At 40.0% G+C, this 21,104-nt stretch overlaps 1 protein-coding gene across 2 annotated transcripts in view; it reads right to left on the bottom strand.

The window, feature by feature from the left end:
• PDE8A (phosphodiesterase 8A) overlaps window positions 1-21,104 on the bottom strand; it is a 127,451-nt gene that overhangs the window by 1,124 nt on the left and 105,223 nt on the right. For both annotated transcript variants that reach the window (XM_059824161.1, XM_059824162.1), the window contains exons 9-21: window positions 19,840-19,928; window positions 18,502-18,553; window positions 18,365-18,407; window positions 17,322-17,399; window positions 15,996-16,066; window positions 15,184-15,348; window positions 12,528-12,576; window positions 12,131-12,266; window positions 9,249-9,447; window positions 6,206-6,423; window positions 5,221-5,353; window positions 1,312-1,476; window positions 263-392 (exon numbers count right to left, since the gene is read on the bottom strand). In XM_059824161.1, coding sequence (XP_059680144.1) covers window positions 263-392; window positions 1,312-1,476; window positions 5,221-5,353; window positions 6,206-6,423; window positions 9,249-9,447; window positions 12,131-12,266; window positions 12,528-12,576; window positions 15,184-15,348; window positions 15,996-16,066; window positions 17,322-17,399; window positions 18,365-18,407; window positions 18,502-18,553; window positions 19,840-19,928 — 1,528 coding nt within the window. The remainder of the gene's footprint in view (window positions 1-262; window positions 393-1,311; window positions 1,477-5,220; window positions 5,354-6,205; window positions 6,424-9,248; window positions 9,448-12,130; window positions 12,267-12,527; window positions 12,577-15,183; window positions 15,349-15,995; window positions 16,067-17,321; window positions 17,400-18,364; window positions 18,408-18,501; window positions 18,554-19,839; window positions 19,929-21,104) is intronic.

Here is a 21,104-nt window from a genome sequence, read left to right as displayed (position 1 = left end):
ATTTACAGAGAAGCAAGTTTAAAATGAAGAAAGTTAAACATTGTTTGAATCTAATGTATAAAAGAGAAGCCATGAGAATGGCTTGTAGCAGTATCAAAGTACTTCTAAGCAACAATGAAGTTATTAAGCTTACTTGAACTGCAGAAATCTTCCCTTTTCTCCCCCTTTCTTTAGGAGCCATAAGAAAGCAATTTTATGTCACAGTAGTTTCAAATGTTAAAAAAATAGTTATCATCAGGAAATACAGCAGAATTTTGCTTACCATCCCAGGCAACAAACATATCAGTAATGAAGTATTCAATGAATGATATTTGGGATTTGGGGATGCTGCAAGTGTTTCTGTCAAAAACTGGCATCACAACAGGTAAACCTTGCCTCTTTTCTTCATCAGTCTGCAAAAAACACTCTTGTGATTATTCATCTAAGACACATTCTGTTAATGGGCTTCTTTTAGCAGCAGATTGTTTGGCACCAACTAGAGCATACAACTGCTAAATAAACAGAGGAACCTGAGTAAATCTGAAGAAGCAGCAATTTAATCTTGAGCAGCTAGTCATCTAGGTTTCAGCGAAACAGCAGACGGATAGTGCCTTCCAGTGTTTCCCACAAAGTGATACATTTACCTTCTGCATCTACACACAAAGCTAACCCTAAGTAACTTAACACATTACTGATTAAGTTATGACAGCTTCGGAGCTAAAAGATGCTCAACCATTTTCAATCGCTGATGGAAGCGACAATCTGTACAACTCAGAGATGGCAAAGTATCTTTTTTATCCTCTTTTTCCTCCCTTGAGGTACCAAGTCCCAATTGCAGTATTTGGTCTATCATCTGTAATAAGGACTCTGCCCTCTCCATCTTCATAAAACCTTTCTTCATCACAATGTGCTAAGGTCTTACAACATTTCTTGGAGCAAGTGCCGTTCCCATGCTAACACTAGGACCTGATGATCCTATTCTTGAGGCATAGCCAGCACGTGGGTACACAGGAGGCACCCTTCCCCTGCCTCTTGTGATGGGAATGCATTTGCAGGCAAAACTCAAAAAGCCCAGCTCCAAACTGAACAACTTGAAAGCTGAAATTTTTCAAAAACTGCACTGTAGAAGTTGTCAACTTTCATCTGTCTGAAGGCATCTAGTCTTGTATTGGCATGAGTAATACCCATCATTTAAAATAAACAAGTTGTTATTTTTCACATTTCATAATGCACCCTTAGATATTCTGGGACTCTGGCAGTATATGCACCCTTCTCTCCCGTTTTAAAGAGATGCTCACCTGGAAATTCAGCAGCCCATTTTAGCTGCCTTACCTGTGCAAAGTACTCCTCAGAGATGCGTCCGGCCCACTCTATACACTGTTCTATAGGTCTGCATGGATTGGAAATGTCAGCACACTTTATCAACATGCGTTTGATAAGGATACGGTTTTCAGGAGACGTGAGAACATTTTTGACTGACTCTCCATCACCATTATTCTGCAACATTTAAGAATTAAAAACAATCCATTAGCAAGGTCTCTGTGCACTTACTCAAAAGCTCTGTGCCTTGGGAATGCTTCCAGCAGATCCTACAGGGATCAGTCCAGCTACTGGCTACCATATTTGATGTCCAACCAAATTTACAGGAGGATTATGAATGTTAGCCACAGCTCTGAACTAGCACTGAACTCCAGTTCCTGGATTCAGCAACTGTCTTTGTGACAGATCTCTTGGGCATCTTTGGGCAAATCATTTAATCCCTCTATGCCTTATCTGCCTCCTTAAAAGTGTGGAGAGGATCCATTCATCACCACACACATAGTGATGAGCACTGTGTAGGCAAAAGAATGTAATTCTCTGCTGAAATCCAAGGATTAATGGACTTGCACATTAAGAGTGGAATAGCTGGTTTAAAAAAAAAGAACTGACCCGAGATGCATGGTCATCCTCTGCATGCAAACCTCATCAGCGTGAGCATCAATCATTCTGACAGCACTGCTACTATTAGGAGAGTTAGATCCCACATGCCTCCCAGGCACGATCCTCATTGCCTTCCACTGGACCTATGTTAGCCCATCAGTCTCTGACCTGACTGGGAATTTTGCTTTCTGCGAGTTTATCAGTATTAAAGCAATATATTAGAAACATGCTTCTGAACAGCCTCATCTTTCCTCTGCAAGTCTAGGAAACTTCAGCCCACACAAAGCTTATATTTGGTTCCCAGGCTGCACATAGAAGCACGTCAAAGTACTCTATATGTGGAACCAGTACACAGCTAGTATGAGTAAAGGCTTCGATGATCCAGATTAGAAGCTATTTTCTGTGGAGCTCTGATGAAGTAAATTTCCAAAGGACAGAGATTCAGGATTAAAATATCTTAAAAAATTACCTATAAGTACAACACTATTACTTGACTCTTTAGGGATGGGTAGGTACAGAAATTTACAACACTATCTACTCAGAATAGAAACTCTTTGAAGCAAGGAATATACTAGACTTCTCTGGCACCTAACAAGGTCTTGGTCTATAGTCTGAGCAGTGAAGAAGTAACAGTAACAATAATGATAATAATAATGTGCGACCAGTTCCTGCAGTATTTTGTACGAAGAGGGAGATACAAAGCAGCAGAAACATTCTGACCTTTTATTAGGACCTATTTTTCAGAAGAAAGTTCTTGTGGGGAAGAAAGTTCTTCCTAAAGGAAGAACTGACAATAATGAAAAAATTGTTACTTGGTAGCATACTGGCTCGGAAACACCAGCTCCACACTTGTCACCAAAATAAGTCTCCCAAACCAATTCTTTTCCCTCATTTTTAGATATGTGGAAGAGAAAATACAGAGGAAACAAGGTGAGGTGCATACATCTCCAAATGCATGGCAAAATGACATGAGAGAAAGCCAAAATAAAGTGATGGAAGTTCCAGAAACACAAGCATGGAAATCAAGCATGGAAAATTATTAGAGATCATTCAGTTAAGGATAGTAGACAATATCCTAGTAAGTAAACTACCAAGAATTAAGAAAGGATGTTCGCTTCTGTGATCTGTTCAAACCAAGGGCACATTTCTACTTGCTGGATGCGGATGTCTTGGGAATAAAATGTGCTAACTGTGCTTAGTCCCAGCATCCTGCTCAGAGTGCAGAGGTGTCTCTGCATATCAGATGTTGGCTTCCTGTCATAGGCTTAGGTGACATCATGAAGGGAAATGGGAGGATAAAGGATGCTGGAGCTGGAAAGGATTTTTTTCAGTTTATGAAACAAAAGAAGAAAGGAAATAAACAGAGCAGCTTCTCAGCATGGCTCTTTGAACAAATATGTATAAAAATAATAAATAAAAAAAATAAGTGGAACTGTCCCATTTGGAACACACGGTTGGCAGCTCAGCCTGCAAACACTACACTGAGTCACTGCCATGACTGGAAACCAGGCCGGGAAACACACGCTGCCACTGCAACCAGATACACAACCAGACTTGAAGGAGGATCTGCCAGTGTTGTTCTGCTAGTAACAAGCACGGCAAATGATTTGGTTTACCCACTTACACATTACAGGCCTTTTAACAGGAACCTGCTAAACTGAGAAACTCCCAACCAAAAGAAGGGAAACATTTTGCTTCTTGTTTTCAATAAAAATTATATAGCCTTTGTCTTTCTTCCCATCCTTGGGCAGAACTTGCTGTGAATCGCAAATGCCTTGTGAAGCAGATTATTTCCATGCAGCCCCTGGGGCTCGAGGGCAGAATTAGACTTTTTTTTTTTATTATTTCTGTATGTCACTGAATTTGTTTTTACTGTCTGACTGTACAGGTCCAAGCCCCGTTCTTCAGCAGGAACAGCTATTCAGCTCTCCATAACAGGGAAGAAGAGGAGCTTGGCTCTTTGGATGGATGCTGCTGCTCAAAAAACTGCTGCATCCCAGTTCCTGGGGGTGTGAGGAGGGGCTCTGCGCACCAAGCCAGGCCAGTACAGAGCCCTCCAGCAGGACCAGGTGCCCTAGAGAGTTACGCAGTCCACAAGGTCAGCCGGTGTGGTGCACTACACCCAGCAGCAGCAGCTCCCTTGTTGTCCTCCATCTCTCTTCCCCTCCTACACTGAATGCTGCTACGCTCACCCAGGGAGGCTGTCCAACTGCGGACTTTACAGCCTTTCTCCTAGTTTAGTCAGTAAAACTAGTATCCTACTGGGACTTTGGCTTCACATTCACATAGTTATCATTAGCATCACTGGGTGCCAAGAACAAAGCTAATTCTAGCATATACTCCTGTGGACAAAGGTACTCTCCTCCAATTAAGCTCCAGTTTGCTTCTGATGCATGAAGGAACAAGACCTGTTCCTCTCCCACCTTCAGATAATAAAAAGACTGCCCTCCCCCATGACACACAACAGTCATAAATGTGGCTTTCTAAAAAACATGGTAAGAAAACACAGAAAACCATCACAGCTCCTACAGGACGTTGCCACTGATGCAAACTTTATTATAACCATTTCTGAAAATCTTCTCTTTGCAAAAAAACATTCCAACAAAATTATACACTGCTCTTACTGGCAACAAAACTGCTGGCTGAAGCTGTTATTGAAACTGGTGTGGTTTTTCAGAATGAGTTCTTAACAGACAATTTCATTGTGTCCATGGGGTTCCAGATGGCTATTGATTATGTCTATATGATACATAATGCCACCACCATCTATTTTAAAGATTAAAAAAGCAAGTAGACAGAAAACCCATGAATGCTGCCAGGCAGCGCTGAAGGCTGAGGGCCTTCATTTCCACAGAATGCTCCATATGGCAGTCAATACACCTGCCCTTATGCTGCACCACCAGTGGTTCCCGTTGTGAGTGAGGGAGTAATTCAGCTTCTGTTCTGAGGCAAATCTTGGCTCCTTTGCAGAAATGGCCAACACCAATGCCAAGTCTTGCCACTAGCACTCTCTCCATGGAAGTGACTGGGTTCATCAAAATGGCATTTTTAACAGGAAAATATACAGCCCAAGGTTCTGGTCCCAACTACAACATTATAGCAACATTATAGGATCCAAGTGAGTCCCACTCACCCTCAAAATATGTGATGACCATGTTAAGCAGAAGGGCATTCAAACCCAGAGGTGAAAGACACATTTCTAGTCTCTCTTTCTCCATGTTTCTGATGAACTTTCTCAGACTACCGTGTGGGGATTTCCTACTGCCAAGGGTTCCCAGTCCCTGCCTAGACATTTTAAGGAGGACTTGCAGTGTCGCTTACCCCATTTTCTTCTAGTGTTGCCAAGGGTTTATTAATGCTGTTGTCAAACTTGTTGACATGCTCAAAGTGCTTTGTCATTTCTGTTGCTAAGACCATGTCAATAATGGCTTGGCGAAGGGTTCGATACTCGTTCCTGTTTAAAGAAGGAAACAATTAAGAATGCTGGCTGGTTCACAAAGAGCTGCTTGCTAAAACAAGTCTAACAAAAATGCTACAAACCATTTCTGTTGAAGAGAGGTGCTGGGCGAAGAAAGAGCAGTAATAAAGGCTTGGGCAGCCGCATCTATGCTGGATGAAGTACCTTTTGGTGCGTAGAGACATATGTGCTAGAGGCATGACTGGATCTCTAGGAGAAACAGTGCAAGAGCTGGGCAGAAGCAGAGGCACCAGCTACTCAGGAGGGCTGCCAGGACATGCCATACTGGCGTGTTCCCAAGGCTTTTAGCACAGACACTCAGCAGTGGCTCAGGCACCAGCCAAATTTTGAGTAATACTTTTCTGTTTTATCTTGTGAGGGCCAAGGCAGTGGTCACATCCTCACCCTAAATGCCTTTCTAAGGCTGGAAGAACAACAACAGGTCCTTCACTATTCTTCCCATGGCAACAAGGCATTTAATTTTTGACTGATGCTCTGTGACTCTTTCTATCCTTGTTCTACCCAGCAAACATGTACCCACTCAGTCATAGCTTGTCCTCTTTGTCCAATGATACAAAATGATTCTTCTAGACTTGCTAACATTAGGATTTACACTACGTTCCTTAGACAGGGTCTGCCTTTTTATCCACAGGAGGAACTGAAACCATGGGATTACTCCTAAGTCTGTGCAGGACAGGCAGAAGAACTCTACTGTTTTAAAAGCGAACTTCCACAAGGGCTACGGACAATTATGCACAAGGCACTGTCCTCCTCTAGGATGCTTATTTGCATTATCTTATGTTACACAGAAGAAAGTGAGCAGACAAGGACCCTGGCTTGTAAGCTTACCTCTCCATGTTTTTGAATATATTGCATTTGTCATCCCGGATGGTGAGCTGGAAAGCCAGGGCAGCATGATGGCTCTCCAGGACTGCGGTGTCATTGTAGAGAATAGCTAGCTCACTGCCAGCATTGCACAGGAAAGAATTTGTTCTTCCTGGGTGATCCACATCATGGACTGTGGCAGCAATGAGTGCAGCAACCTCATCAATTGGATCCAAAGCTTGCTGAAAATAGAAGGATGCTTAGTTTTGCTGGCAGACTCATTAGAAACCCTACTCTGTCCATAAGATTAAGCCAAGTTGCTGAGGAATAAAAGCCAGAACTCTGCAGATCAGTAAGGGTCAGATGTTCTAGACAGAGCAATGGAAAATTCTTTATAAGCTTCACTGAACACTGCATGACTTTTTTGTCCATTTTGTGCCTCCTGAATTTTGCCTTAGCCACACCTTTGACAAAGCACAATGAATTAAACAAGTGCAAAGTAATAAATTAGTCTGTGTTTTCTAACAACACAAAAAACACCTTCACTTCAAGTTAGGGTATTTGGCTTGGAAAAAAGACCAATACTGCTAAAAATTATTCTATTTCCACCAGGCCCCTTGATTTCTTTTGGAAACTTAATGTGTCCTAATCACATTCCACTTAAGTGCTGGCTAGGTTTACTATTTGTAAGGAATGTTTCCCATACATCCAGTTCTGTAATAACAGTGTCCTGGGGCTACAGCTAATATGCGTTCTATGAAGAATACCCAATAGTTTATATCCATGGAAAAATTACATGACACACTGTTCTATACTTTCTGTATCAGATTCTGATTCTCTTAGCGAGCTGCACTCCATGCTTTATGTCTACTTACATTGGTCATTGCTTTATGTCTAATTATATCTACCCTATAATGAAGTATAAAACTACTTGACTTTTAAGGTTTTATACTTAAGTTTTAATACTGTATTAATAGCATAAAGGAGAAAAAGAACCAAGCATCTCAGAAATATATTGTATACATTTGGAAACTAGCCTTTATGCTGTGTTTACGCTGGCTTTTTGTGAAGGATCACAGATACAAAACAATTATGTTAACAATTTTAATAAAATGAAAGAGACGCAAGAGCAGAAATGTTCCCAGTTGAATCTGGGAGCAGGGCAGATAATTTCCATTCCAACTAGCTTGAATTTAAGGTCCAAATTCTCTACTGGCTTTGCCATTCATTCAGAATGGTTAGATTTGGCAGGTGAAAAGACCATCTCTACCCTACTTTACACCTCCTGAAATTAATGCAGTGACTTGACTTTGATGGAGCCAGGATATTATTAATTAAGAAATGTCAAGAGGGTCTTGTGGAGAACAAGAAAAGGCAAAGAATTATTTCTACTCTAGGTTCACAGTGAGCATTGTCTGAAATACTATCTGCCCTGTGTCAGCTTCTTCCTTCTTTCTTTCAGCTGCTGCTCATGGGATTCTATTTTTGTGGTATGAAGTTAGGAGAGAGATATTTTTAGAACAGGCTCTCCTCAGAGGGACACACTGACCAATGCTCAGTCTGACTGAGAAAGACCTATGCAGATGGGAGCTGGCCAGAAACTGGAGAATACTTGACCTGTAGGACTACAGAGGTGTATCTGACGCTTGTTTCTGAATCTGACATTACAAACTTCATAGGAATTTACAGCACCTCTATCCCCAACTTCAGGTCAAGGATTCTAACTTTGTCATCTTAACTCCTGTGGCACAAAAGTGGAAATGATTCTGAGAATACTGCTTCAATTTGGGAGTCAGAAAATTTTCCCAAGCAAGAACCGAGTTCAATTTACTGAAAAAAAATCTTTCTCAGTGTGAATTTGAGTGGCAGAATCTGGCCTTCTGTATTTAGGTTAAGTTGAACTCTGGACAACACAAAAGCAGCTGGGCTGTAACTTTGAAAAGATAGAGAGAATTTTGAACTTTGATTCCGCTCCTTCTTGTGCTGCAATATTTTTCTCTCTTCCTATGCCTACAGAGGAATGTAAATAACATTCTGGAAAAGGAGGTGGCAGTCATGCTTCTGTGGCATTAAAATGAGTCCAGATCTTGTCTGTTTTTCATAGATATTCTCGGGAAGACCAGCTAAACCTCTGGCAAATCAGGAGCTGAAAATATCCAGTGAAGTTCTAGTCCCACTTGGCATATAGTATTTGTAAGTCAGCCTCTGGAGAGCATAGTAATGAGCTGCAGCTCCAGGTTAAGGGACTTACTACAGTTTTAATCAGCTGTCAGAAGCTTGTTTACAGTCACAAATGTCTCAGCCAGGTGCCCATCACTAGCATTATCCTTAGGCAGGCCAATTCAGGGTAGGAATTTCTATCCAAAAAGGCAACTCAGAAATATGTACTGCCACTCCACTGCATACACATGCAAGCACTGCAAGCACTGTTTGAATTCCCCTTCTCCAGTCTGCCTGGACTCTGGGCATGTGAGAACAAAGGTTGCTCTGATTTATTCTGGTTGTCAGTGGCTCTAATACGCCAGTGGGTGTTATGGTACGAGGAACTTCGACAAGTAATCTTTTTCAATACTCTCCTCCAATGCAGTCTCTTTAAGCCTCAGGGCATCTCGTCCAGTGGGTGATATAGCTTTGGAAGCACTAAACCTATTTTATGACCTATACTGTCCTGGGAGTCTTCTGCAAAACGACCATCACAAGGCATAAGAGATGGTGATTTATTACATTAAATCTGTATTTGGCATATACTGTCACAAAAATAATTGTGTCATTAGCTCACCTATCTGAGAAAATTTAACTATACAAAAAAGTTTTATTTTAAAAGGAGGTTTTCTTATTCTCCCATCAAGAATAGCTCAATTCCCGTAATATTAGTATCCGTCCTTGCACATACACTATAAGAGAGACCCTAGAACTCATGTAAAGCAGCCCAGTTCTTTGACCTCAGAGTTACCAAACTGGTTGGCACTAGGTAGACATTTGGCTCTTGGCATCTTTTTTTGAGGGATCTTCCTTTGATCGCACCTGTACTTCCCACCTACAGTGCTTCTTATAAATGTGGGCTCACCTTTACTCTTTCTTTAGACAAGAAATAAGCAGTGGCATGCAGTACATCTGCTGAATGAGTAGAATTATGGTAGGAGTTGGAGGAATGGTAGTTAGCTTCAATAACTTGTAACCACGACCTCAGAGTTGATTCTGAACAATTTAGGAATTCACAGATTCCAAAGCGAGCAAATATTTTGAGACCTAGATAAACCAAAGGCCTGTGGAGAAAAATAAACACAAAGTTTTAAAACAAATGAGGTTGAAAGAGTATTACATAGCATAAATAGTATGAATCTATACAGCAATTTTAACTAATGGCACATCAGATTAGGTATAAGGACTTGTTACAGAATTACAATCCAGACCTGTAGAAATGTTCTGCCTACCCATCACATGCACACTGACAGAATCATGCCAGTTCCTGACACCTCCACAAACATTAAAAAGGCTCTATATTGCTGCTGTACTATTGGGGCTTGGGGAGTCTATGTTCAGTAAATGTAGACTGCAGTCAAAATGAGATAAATTAGCAAGTACTAAACTCCGTGCATGAGAGGAGGGAGGTAATCTTGCTGCTGCCACAGATTCCTAAACTAGCTTGTTTACAGTTAGATACTATACAATGCTGCAATCACTATTCTTTCTGCACTGCAGATCTGTTGCATTTCTTTTACGCCCACCCTTGCAGGCTTCCATTGCTCATTGACTTTGCATGCAATAGAGGATGAGAGATGAAGGTATTCTGGAAGCAAATGACTAGGCCAGAGTATGCCATTTCTAGAAGACTGTAAGTGCCAGATGAACCTTCAGGCTAACCCAGTTGGAGACCTGTCTTCAAAAACAGCCGACATCACTGTATTCCAGTACTCTTGCTTCTCTCAGGCCAAACTGCACAATTTAAACCCGGATGACTGGCAGGTCAATGAAGATGAGAACAGCAGTACAGAATATTTCTAATCTGAAAGCTGTGAAAGTGCAATATATTTAATAGAGCAAATGAAAAAAAAAAAAGAATTTTAGTCCACTAGCCTTTTTTCGAACCCAGTTAATACTGCTGTTTTCTCATCCAATACAGTTTTTGCTTAAGAAGAACAGGTATAGTGGTAAATATTTTCTAATGTGGATTCTTAAAAATAGATCTTAAACCCGTATTTTAGCATCTCACTTTGCTGCTTAATTCCAGATGCATCAAGCACTTTGATTTTTAGCTGCACCTGATAGGTGAGGTCATTTAGAGTTGGGTGTACATCTTTTGGCAAAAACACCCAACAATACTGTGTCATATACTAGAATCATAATATACTAAAGTTAAATCCTCCTTAATCCCCCCCATGTAGCACTGTCAGACAAAGGTCTCTCTAGGTTTCTGTGTCAGTGAACTGCAATGCACTAAAGCTTAGATTTAATGAATTATCTCAGCTTTACTACCATATGTCTGCTTGGACTTGAAGACAATACTAATAACATATTCATACTTGTGATTCATTGAAGATCACTTTAATTCTCTTAATAAATGAATTGCCTTTATTTAAACACAGCAGGAAGCAATCATAATTATAATACCTTTAATAAGAGGACAGGCAAAAAAGTACCTCCTTTGTCCCTCTGTGGTGTCTCCAAATCAGTAAGAACAGAGAAACCTATCTAGTGATCTCATGCATATTGGCTATCTGGTGATCTCATGCATGTTGGCTGGGATAATTAATTCTTAAGTTACTGCAATGTGTGTATTAAATGTCATAAATCACACAGACTGACTACATTTTGACTTTTTTTTAAAATTACTGTATCTATAGCACTTCAATAGAAATGGAAATGTAGCAAAGCAAAAAAATCCCCTAAAGTAACTGGATGCAAATTTCTTCACTTACAATAAAATCACTTTAAAGAAGAATAAAAAACTGATTTTTTTGCACTTTTTTTGGCTCATAAAACTATGGTCTAAAAATGAAGTGCATATATGTTACCTAAATGCCTGATATCTTTCTTAGACATTGTTTTTGAATACCTTTCAAATCTCTTACGGATCTGGGATTTTGACGAGGGTTTAATGTAGTCAATTCATTGCAGGATCTAGCCTCAAAATTAGTGTCTCATAGAAGCTTTAAACTGAGACAAAGCATGATAAATGAAACTAGACCCAAAGGAGAACTTTTGATAGGCATCAGAAAATAAAAACAAGGATTTAAACAGAAAGATCAATTTACAGTCTTAGTGGGAGCGTTTGCTATTAATGAAGTACAGTCTATCAAAACTGCTGATCTGCTTTGGTAAAATTCTGTGATGAAAATTGGTATGCCCCACTTTTTATCAGTAAATATTCTTCAGTTAATCTTATACATAAAATGTAGCCTGCCAAGATTTTAGAATAAAGACCTTCCTCTAATCCCAGAGAAAGGCAAGGGGAATTCTGCTGAAAAGCTATATTTGAACTGTTTAGGAATAAAAATTACCCAATTACATGTCGAGAAAATAAAACATGATCTGTATCAACTGATCAAATTAAGACCAGCATGTTGACTCTGTGTGTAGTTGGTCATAATTTGAATTTGAATCCCCACAAGACAACAATTTGATTTGTAGAACTTTTCTATTATTGAGAAAAGAAAAGGAAGGCTTTTAAAATTATGTTGTTTTGTTATTATACCATATCAAAGATATATAATCTTCACTTACATCCATTGGGAATCTGCAGGAAATAGTGTATGATGAAAACACAAGATATTTAATGGGTTCATACACAACTAGAAATGACAATGAGAAAATTTCAAACATTCAACTTTGAAAATAAAAGTAATTCCATTTTAAAAGCACAGGTAGAGAAATTAAAGAGCTGATTACAGGATGACATTTAAGTCAGTTTTCAGCAACTTCAATTTATGAGCTCTTGAGTTTACTGACCTTTTATGGGTGGCAGCCTCAAGTTCAAAGATATCAAAATCCCAGTGTTCTTCATTTTCCATTGCCTGTGTTATCCGTGGGGGTATGTCGTTGAGGGAGATTGGAGAGATCAAACTGCCAGCGACCTGATGAGTTTCTGTTGAAGAATATATTTGCAGATCACTATTAATAACCCTGAGATATGCTTTTACTCAATGTACATGATTTCTTTTCCGTAGTAATGCCTGGCAACTCTCGTTTCTATCAAGCTCAGTAATGCTGCAGAACAATGCTTGTAAATAAAAATAAACCAAAACCAACCAATGTTTATAAAAAAGAACATCTGACCACATTTTCCCTGCTTCTTAAATTTCTTAACATGTTTTAATATCTCAGTAACTGCCAAGTTAAAACTTACGTTTTGCTGACAATATGTATTCGTTCCCTGATAATCTTCGTAAACCATCCTGTTCAATAGAAGTTGAGAGTTAAATGCAGGGTATTGTACAAAAGGTCTATAAGATGACAACACCAAATAGTAGCACAATGACTTTAGGGAAGCCTGACTGCAACCTGTCACAGTCATCAAAGCTGCCTCTCCCTTATTTGTGTGTACTGTTAAGATTTGCCTGTTTTACGTATCGTTCATAATGGATGAGAAACTGCAAGATATGGGATACAATATGAACTCGGATAGGTAAAAACTCAAATTTCTCAGGTGCAGATGGAGGTCTGGAATTACAGCCTCACATCTGCCATTGTCTAGACAACACACAGGTTCTGGATGTATGCCACAAACCAGACCTGGTATGTCCATATACTTCCCAACAAGAAGCAAAGGTGGGTAGTGGGAGGGAATGGATGGAGACATGCTTCTGCTTTCCTCCCCCTGGTATTGGCAGATCAGGTCACCTCAGTAGCATAAGAATCTCATGGTTTGTTGCTGGGATTGCAGAGCAACAATTACTCTGAGGCTTCCCTTCTACCAAAGAAGAACATATGCTTGTTCATTCTCCAATTCAGTGCCTCCAAGGCTTAATTCTAGCATGATGCTTAGATGTGCAAACTGAGATGAAGGATTAAAGCTAACAGAATTATATATTTAATATTTACTTTTCAGTTTATAATTCTAAATTCTGTGGCCCAAATCCTGCTTGCTCTTTTGATGTATACAGCTGTTAGTTACTGCACATTAATGTTTAGCCCATGATGTAAAAAAAAAATCTTTCTGAATACACCTTACTAACAATGTTATGCACCCAAAGTATAGCAGAAGTAAATGTGGATGCTATATCTGAACATGCAATGTCTGCACTTAAAAGAACTAATTTTCACATTTGTAAGTAAATCAGCCTGGAGTTTTGTGATTTAAAAGGAAAGGGAGTACTACTATAACTGGCTCAGTCCCTCTTCAATAGCACTGCTATAACACCAGATGCTGACACCAGATTTAGGACACCAGATGCTGACTATCATTTAGAATCAAAGATTAGTTTTTTAAGACGTGAAATAGAATGTCCACCTTTGAACTCCAAATGCTCTTCCCATCATGAATTCTGCTTGAGAGTTCAAACCCAACAACCTACTACTTGTTCCCCTACTCAGACATAACTTCTGAACATGAAATGGAATAATATGATTCTGTTTTCAACAGACCCTGTGCTGGAAAAATGTTTCTCCCAGATCATTTTTAAACTCATACTATACCATATACCCTCATGCTCTGAAATGGATTTTCTCAGCTTTTCTATTTCTCCATAAAATAGCCTTTGTTTTATTTTTAGTAAGGATTTTGTATTTTGCAATATTGTTACTGACATGTTCTGGGACCATGGACTGAATACAGTCGACATACAAATGTATGTAAGAACCAACAATCCACAAAAAGGAGAAAACAGTTGAGCTTATGGACTGTGTGTATTCAGCAGGAGAAAAGATTCACTTTGAGATTCTAATGATTATATGTATCAATATTCTTCCTATATTTTGATAGTTACGGTAACAATATATTTTGTCTACTGAGTTAGTAAATTCAACCCTATGTGAACCATTCAGGTCTTCTCCTGGAATTCTTGAAGTCTCTCATATGTTTCTCCTGATTAGACATTTGCTGTGGTATTTTAAAAGTCAAAAATACATGTAAATTGTTTCAAAATTCTGTTAGATACTGCAAAGGCGTCTTGATAGTTACAGCATGAAATGATAGTAGCCCAGAGACATCTCTGAAAAGCTCACATCTTGTGAGCCTTTTTGCATCCAACACACTGTCAATTTTTTTTCCTGAGGAAGCCTTTTTTATGCAACCTACAGACTAATGGGAACACATATCCTTAAGGCACAGGTAACATTCATCCAAGTTCATCTAGTTATTACAAGGAGGGTCAGACTCTAGGCTCTGAAGGTTTGGGTTCAATTCTTGCTTTGCTATGTACCCTTTGTTCAACTTTGGGTATACTTCTTTTTCCAATGCCCCCATTTCTCTTTTCATAACATAACATAAATAATACATGCCTTCTTCAGTCTTTTTCTTGCCTTATTTATTTAAATTATGAGTTTTGTGGAGCATGATTGTGTTTTAATATGTGAACATTCATGTTTCTAGCTCAAAGCACTCTGATCTTTCTGTAAGTCTCCACGGGTACAAATATAATCGACAAAATAGCAACAAAAATATATATTTTGCATTCTTTTGAAAACACATTCTTTGTATACATTGAAAAGCCCCAGAACATGTCATTCTAATCCTGATTAATAAATACAAGTGTCTAGCTATCTTTCTTTCTTCCTCTCCCATCTATACCTTTCTAAAATGAATCACATTGAAAAAAGACTTGGTTTTCCTTTCCATTTCTAGCAAAGCTAATGTTTCAAAGGGATTAGTAAATTTTCTTCCCATTTTCAGAGCTACACTATTAATGTAGGGGAAAAAAAATTCACAAAAAGAGGTGTGCAGTTTTTCCTAAAAATTTGGCATTGTAGAGGCTAAGCACATGCCAGATGATAAAGATCGAGCAACTGGGAAAATCAGGCATTGGAACATTAATCAATAGCTGTTTGTGGCAGTATGTACTTACTGTCATTAACCCTCCAACGAGGTCACTTGTATGTGGATCCTCATCTTTTGTCCCCAGTTGTGGAGAGTACAATTCAGTGGTTCTTAAAATCTCCAAAACCCGGTCTAAAGCTTCTGCAACTGGCATGGGACTGCTTTCTTGTGCAGCGTTGATGATGTTTATTACCTAGTTTAGCATTAGACATGTTTTGAATTCAGAAGTGATTTAAGAAAGAACAGAGACACTCATCAATTAATATGGAAAACTCATAGCAAAAAATCGAGATCTACAACTTCAATCCACATGTGGGAGAATCAAAATGAAAGGGATGTTAATAAAACACTGATGTTTGCTACTAACTCTGGGACCAAGATCATGGCCTTAAAGACAGCAGTCTTATTAATGACTTTCTTGTTCAAGGCACAGCCTCAAATGTGTGTGAATAGATTTAATATAACCTTCTCGCATTTGCCTCTCTCAGTTTATTAAAGAGCTCATTTTTTGCCAAATCGTTGAATGGTTTCAGAAGGCAATTTACAATGCATAAGTAAGAAGGAGGAACTCTAGTCCCTCCTTCACATAGGCAAAAGTCCTTAAAAAGGGTCATGCAATGGCTGACCACACAGAGGGCACTCTGCTAAGCAGGCTTGGGAGAACTTTGTTCAGAGCATCTGTCTTTCTGGAGCTCCACCAGTGGGCAGGTGGAACGGGGGAAGAAGTTGCACCAGTGACCAGCGCTGCCTTGCTCCTCAGTCTGGATGCTGTACTGGAGCCTTATGCCCCAGTATTCCAGTACAGCACAACTGACAACAGCTAGTGACAGTGCACATTACCTTGGTGATGGGTGCTTCAATAGTCATGGAATGTATCCTGGCCATAGAAGAGTGCCGCCTTTGTGAGCTGCCTGTGTGGAAAACAAAGCAGAATTTGTATCCTGATTTCAGCGACAAGGCATGACAGGAGGATTCAGCCAAGAAATTTTGATTCATTTTCCGAACTGCTTACCCTGTTGTGCCCTTCAGAGGCAATCTATTGCAGAATGCGTACACATGCTTGTTATCCTGGGGACACACAGGTTCAAAGAGATGCTTGCTGAACCACTGATATCCCAGATTAGAGATAAGTAGCTCTAACAGCCCAGCAAAATCATGGTTTTGTTTCTTTATTTTAACTACTTAAAACATTCAATTAAAACCTCAGTTAAAAGACTATACAGATGTGTGTGTGTGTGTATAAACTGGCAGGCACAGGTAGGTAACAATTGCACTTAGGTTACTAGAGAATATACCTACTTTTGCTGCCTGATGCAACATGACAAGTCATAATGAGTCAGCTTCCAAGCTGAGATAGATCAGTGAAGCTTCTTTGAAGTGAAGATAGCTATGCCAAATTGAAACAGCAGAGGTTCTGGCCCATTATTCATTGGAAATTGGAAAACAAATGTTTTATATCAGTTAGCAATTTTGGTTCTGTAGAGAAAAAGCCAAGATGGGACTTTTCTGGATAATTATGCTGTGCTACCTATAAAATACAGACACATCTCTGTTACTCTTTGTGCTGAGCAGCTCTTAAGAAGAAGAATCAATGCTATTTTTGCTATACTGGAGCATGATTGTATTCTCACTGCCACAGACCTACTTCCATGTTTCACTAGTGTATGCTGCTTAGACTGTAATGATGTATGCTTTAACAAAATCATGTAAGTATCAGCAAGAGTTTTGAATATGTGACTCATCTATCAAGTTTGGGGTGGTCTAATGGAGCAAAATACAACACACTGAAAAGAAAACAAAATTCATTAAAAAATTATTGTCGTATTTTTATCAAGAGAAGAGGTAAGAAATGTAATAATTTGTTGGGTTTAGAGTTTGCCATTTGTATTTGAAAGTATCTGTGTTGAATCTCATGAAGTCTTCCATGCAGAATGGTAGACAATAGCCTTCGATTCTCCACTGGTTCAAAAGACTCAAGGTAGTTCAAGAGCAGAAAATGCGGCTATTTGACAAATGTAAAAGCTGTTCATGAACTGATGACTTGCTATTTTATTCATGTGTGTGTATGTGTATACATACACACTTAACCTATATTTGTACGTGTATGTATGCACATAAAAATCTGAATATATAGAGAAATCAGAAAAATCTACTTGTTTAACATACCATCACTCCCTCGTGATGTTGTGGATCTGACATCTAGTGATCCTTTCCTCCTGTCTTTGTGTCTGCAAGTCTGAATATCTGTGGAGAAAATGATACTGTACAATGACATTAAGTTGTGCCTAAGATATATGGTGAAGGAACTGAAACTCAGAAAGCCTGATAGCAGCTGAGTGACATTTACCACAACGCTTCAGCAGATGACAGCCAATGAAAGCTCCTATTTAAACTCTCACTCAGTTACACTGTCGTGAAGCCAGTCATGCTCTCGGGACAGAACATGCCTAAGTGTTTTTGCAGAAGGGATCTAACAGTGTGGAGGGAAAAGTTCCTCTCTTGACACAGTGACACAACTGTAGTTGTGAATACAACTTGTGCAACACACCTGAGTTCACTCAAGTAACAACTGCCACAAAGAACTGGTGGACCAAAGTAAACTACACGCTGGCAAACCAGGCAATGTATCCTAGGTCCCTTACGTACTTCAGCAGGGACAACCTGTGCTACCAAGGCTACAATTAACAAGTACCTGCAGGATGGATGCCAAGGATGTTGTAACTGAGGTGTTGATATGTGGGATGAGGGTGAATGGTAGTGTTGGTCATCCTCATTTCCATGCACATGCAAATATTCCACAATACAGTTAAAAGCAATGCAAACATACATGCCGCTAGCTATAGACCAGCCACAGCAACATGATGACTAGACGGCATCCTTCTTATTTCTAATTTTGTCTCAGGAATCCACTACCTACAACTGAAATGTGACACTGAATCCAGCAATACCACAATACCAACTTGGGGCCCTATTACTGCGTTTTCAAGGGTGGGTTGCTTTATATCACTTCTAAAACAAATGAGGCAGGTAGAGAGGGCTTGTATTTATTTTCCTGCCTTTTGAGCTGGATTCCCACCTTATTGCTAGCTAAATAGTACTGTTCAGACTGTCCTGTGCAACCGTGGTTTTCAGTCAGATCACTAATAATGGGCTTTATTCTTTCCCCAGGTACGTTCTCTGCTTATTAGGACAGAAGAGATGTGTCATACCTGTCTGAGATTCAGCCTGAACACGTTCACATGTCTTCTCTGCCTATAATTTAGTATGAGAAATCCAGTTAGTCAGAACTTTCCCATTATTTTGTAATATTTAGGGCTAAAGCAAGCATAGCACTATTTTCACTTACCTTATTGTTGTCATTGCACAGTCTACTAATTGACACATAGTGTCTAATCTTTCTGTAGGCAAAAAACAGTGTGTTAATTCCCATCCAAACCTCAGCTCTAATTCAGTGCTGATACACAAAATGGGTAAGAGCAACAAATTAATATAGGACAAGTCCTGTTCTGGCAGGAAGGCTCAACTGGGAATGGAAAAAAACCACAGTTCTGCATGTGATGGGGAATACAAAATGGAAGCATCTTTTACAAAGATTGTCTCCTCCTCTTTCTCTCTGCCCGCCCCCTCCCCCCCCACCCCCCCAGTGTCTTCTGGGCTACTGTAGGATGTTTCGGGTATGATATAAATGCGAAACATGCAACAGTGCAGTCCAACGATCAAAACCCTCTATCAGATTTAGAGATAGAGCAATCAAACTGAAAACTACACCCTTGATTACCAGGAAACTTTCTAAGCCAGCTTCAAATGGGCTTAGATTGTTCCATAAGTAGCAATGTATGTAACGCATATTGGTCTTACAAGTTTGGCATCTGAAGCTGAAAATATGTTTTCACTCTACTGATGGAGAGTAGGGAACATGAATTACTTCCAGGGATGAAATCAACCCAAACCACTTTTTTTTAGGAAGTAACTGCATGAAGAAGCTGCATTTGGCCTTTCCTTCCTGAAGACACACCTTTCTAAACGACTGCCTCAGCCAAGTCTGGAAGATAATGTGCTGTGCTGCTAATTAATATTTGCATTGCCTTAGAGGGCTTTGAAACTACTACTGCATGCAATCTGATCCACTTTCTTTCCCAACATGGTATAGAAGGACTCATCATAAATGTACCAATAATTAACATATACCTGTGTGCTCCAAATGTTCTATTTGGGGACCAAGTGGAAGTTGCACAAAAATCAAGACATGCTTGAATTTTGACCAGGATCAAAGCACAAAGTGACCTCATCACATAAAGACACTCAGCAACAGCCACGAGTAGGTGAGCACGGAGTGACATAGTACAGGTGCACAGCGGAGCAGGACGTAGGTCCTAGTGGTCCCACACAAGAGGAGGGTGCACTTGCACTTCAGGCAGTATTAGAAGACTAAGAGTCACAAGTGAGCACATCTGGATCTTTGGCTCCTTTTTGGGAAGAATTAGGAGAATTTCACTTTCCCTGCACATAACATGTGAAGTTGATTTTGCCCCAAGGACTTAAATGCAGAGGCCTAAGGCTCCCTTCCTTGCATAAGTTTCCTTTATAGTCAGTAACAGGATAATCCAATGTCTGCTGAAAGCAACTGAACTCTAAACTGAGCCTTGATTCAGACCTAAATCATAGCTATAGCTTTCATACTTACCCTCCCTGTCCAACGACAGGTAGTATCTTCACATTTTGTTGTATGCTATCTCCATTTTTCTTTTTCGCATAGTACATTCCTTGCCATTCCTGAAAAAGGAATTCAAGTGGAAGGAAGTTCAGCTAAAACAGGAAGAGAAGCAGTAGCTTCATACCCTTTTTCATCGAAAGCTATCTTACAATGCAAAACCAGTCAGGATGGGTTAAACTGTGCTTACCCTCAAATTTCTCCCCTGCAACTAACCTGTAGGTCACTGTGTTGCTGCCAATGCACAGAGAACTTCCAGAGGGGCAGCTTGTGAGTACCCTGACAGCAACAGCCGAACCTCAGGTGCTGTGGGAATCAGAACCACATATTCTCTTCCCAATAATACCCCAATGGTGTGGCGGGTCACCGGGGGGAGACCTGGTAAAGGCCCATAAGAGTGAGAGCTCGGACCAGACCCTGCCTGGAGCAAGAGTACCCCAGAGGCTCCAGGAGTGCCTGCAGGCTCTAACAGTGCGGGGCACCCCCCGTCCTGCCGCAGGACCATGCACCACATGGTTGGGACTGCTAAGTTGACCTGCCTGACTTTCTCCCTGATTGCATTGACTCCTCCGAGGACAGGAAGGTCGGTGAGAAACCATTATGTCAACCTGTCCACCTTCAATTCTGGACTGCACTGTCTCTCTTGCAGAGTGGGGAAGTCTTATCACTGGTTAACATTAAATATATCTGTGACTAAAAGCGCTTTGGTATCCTAGCACATTTATTTTCCACAGTGTCAGTTCAGTCTCAAAAAGCGGCAGATATTTATCCTGGCTTTTTTAAAGCAAAAGGGAGCCTAGTAGAATAGCTGCTGGATTCTGCCTCCCACCTGCTGACCTCCCTCTAAAAGCATTCTGGTTTCAGGATCACATTGAAGCAGACAATTTTTGAAGTATCAGATTGTCACTGCCAGTATCATTGTTTTTTGATAAAATTCATAAATGGGGAAAAAAAAGAGAGGGTGGAAAGAAATTTTTCATTTTGCAGTGAGAAGTCTTTTTTTTCCTCTGGAAATAAGACATTTCTTTCTAGACAGAGCCTCATTTTCTCTTTCAATGAGACTTGGGAACTGTCCCTTCTCCCTTGTTTAAGACATGTTTTTAAATGAAATACTGTTAAAACAATCACTTTTGTTATTTAGAGATTTTAAATCCAGAAGGCACCACCTCCCTGCAATGGAGCCCACACCCATGCTATGAAGTAGGAGAGCTCTCATGCCGACATGGCTAAATGCGGCT

The sequence above is a fragment of the Gavia stellata genome, chromosome 13, assembly GCF_030936135.1.
Source record: "Gavia stellata isolate bGavSte3 chromosome 13, bGavSte3.hap2, whole genome shotgun sequence".
In the NCBI taxonomy this organism is placed as follows: Eukaryota; Metazoa; Chordata; class Aves; order Gaviiformes; family Gaviidae; genus Gavia; species Gavia stellata.
This window is presented reverse-complemented; position numbering and strand designations above follow the sequence as displayed.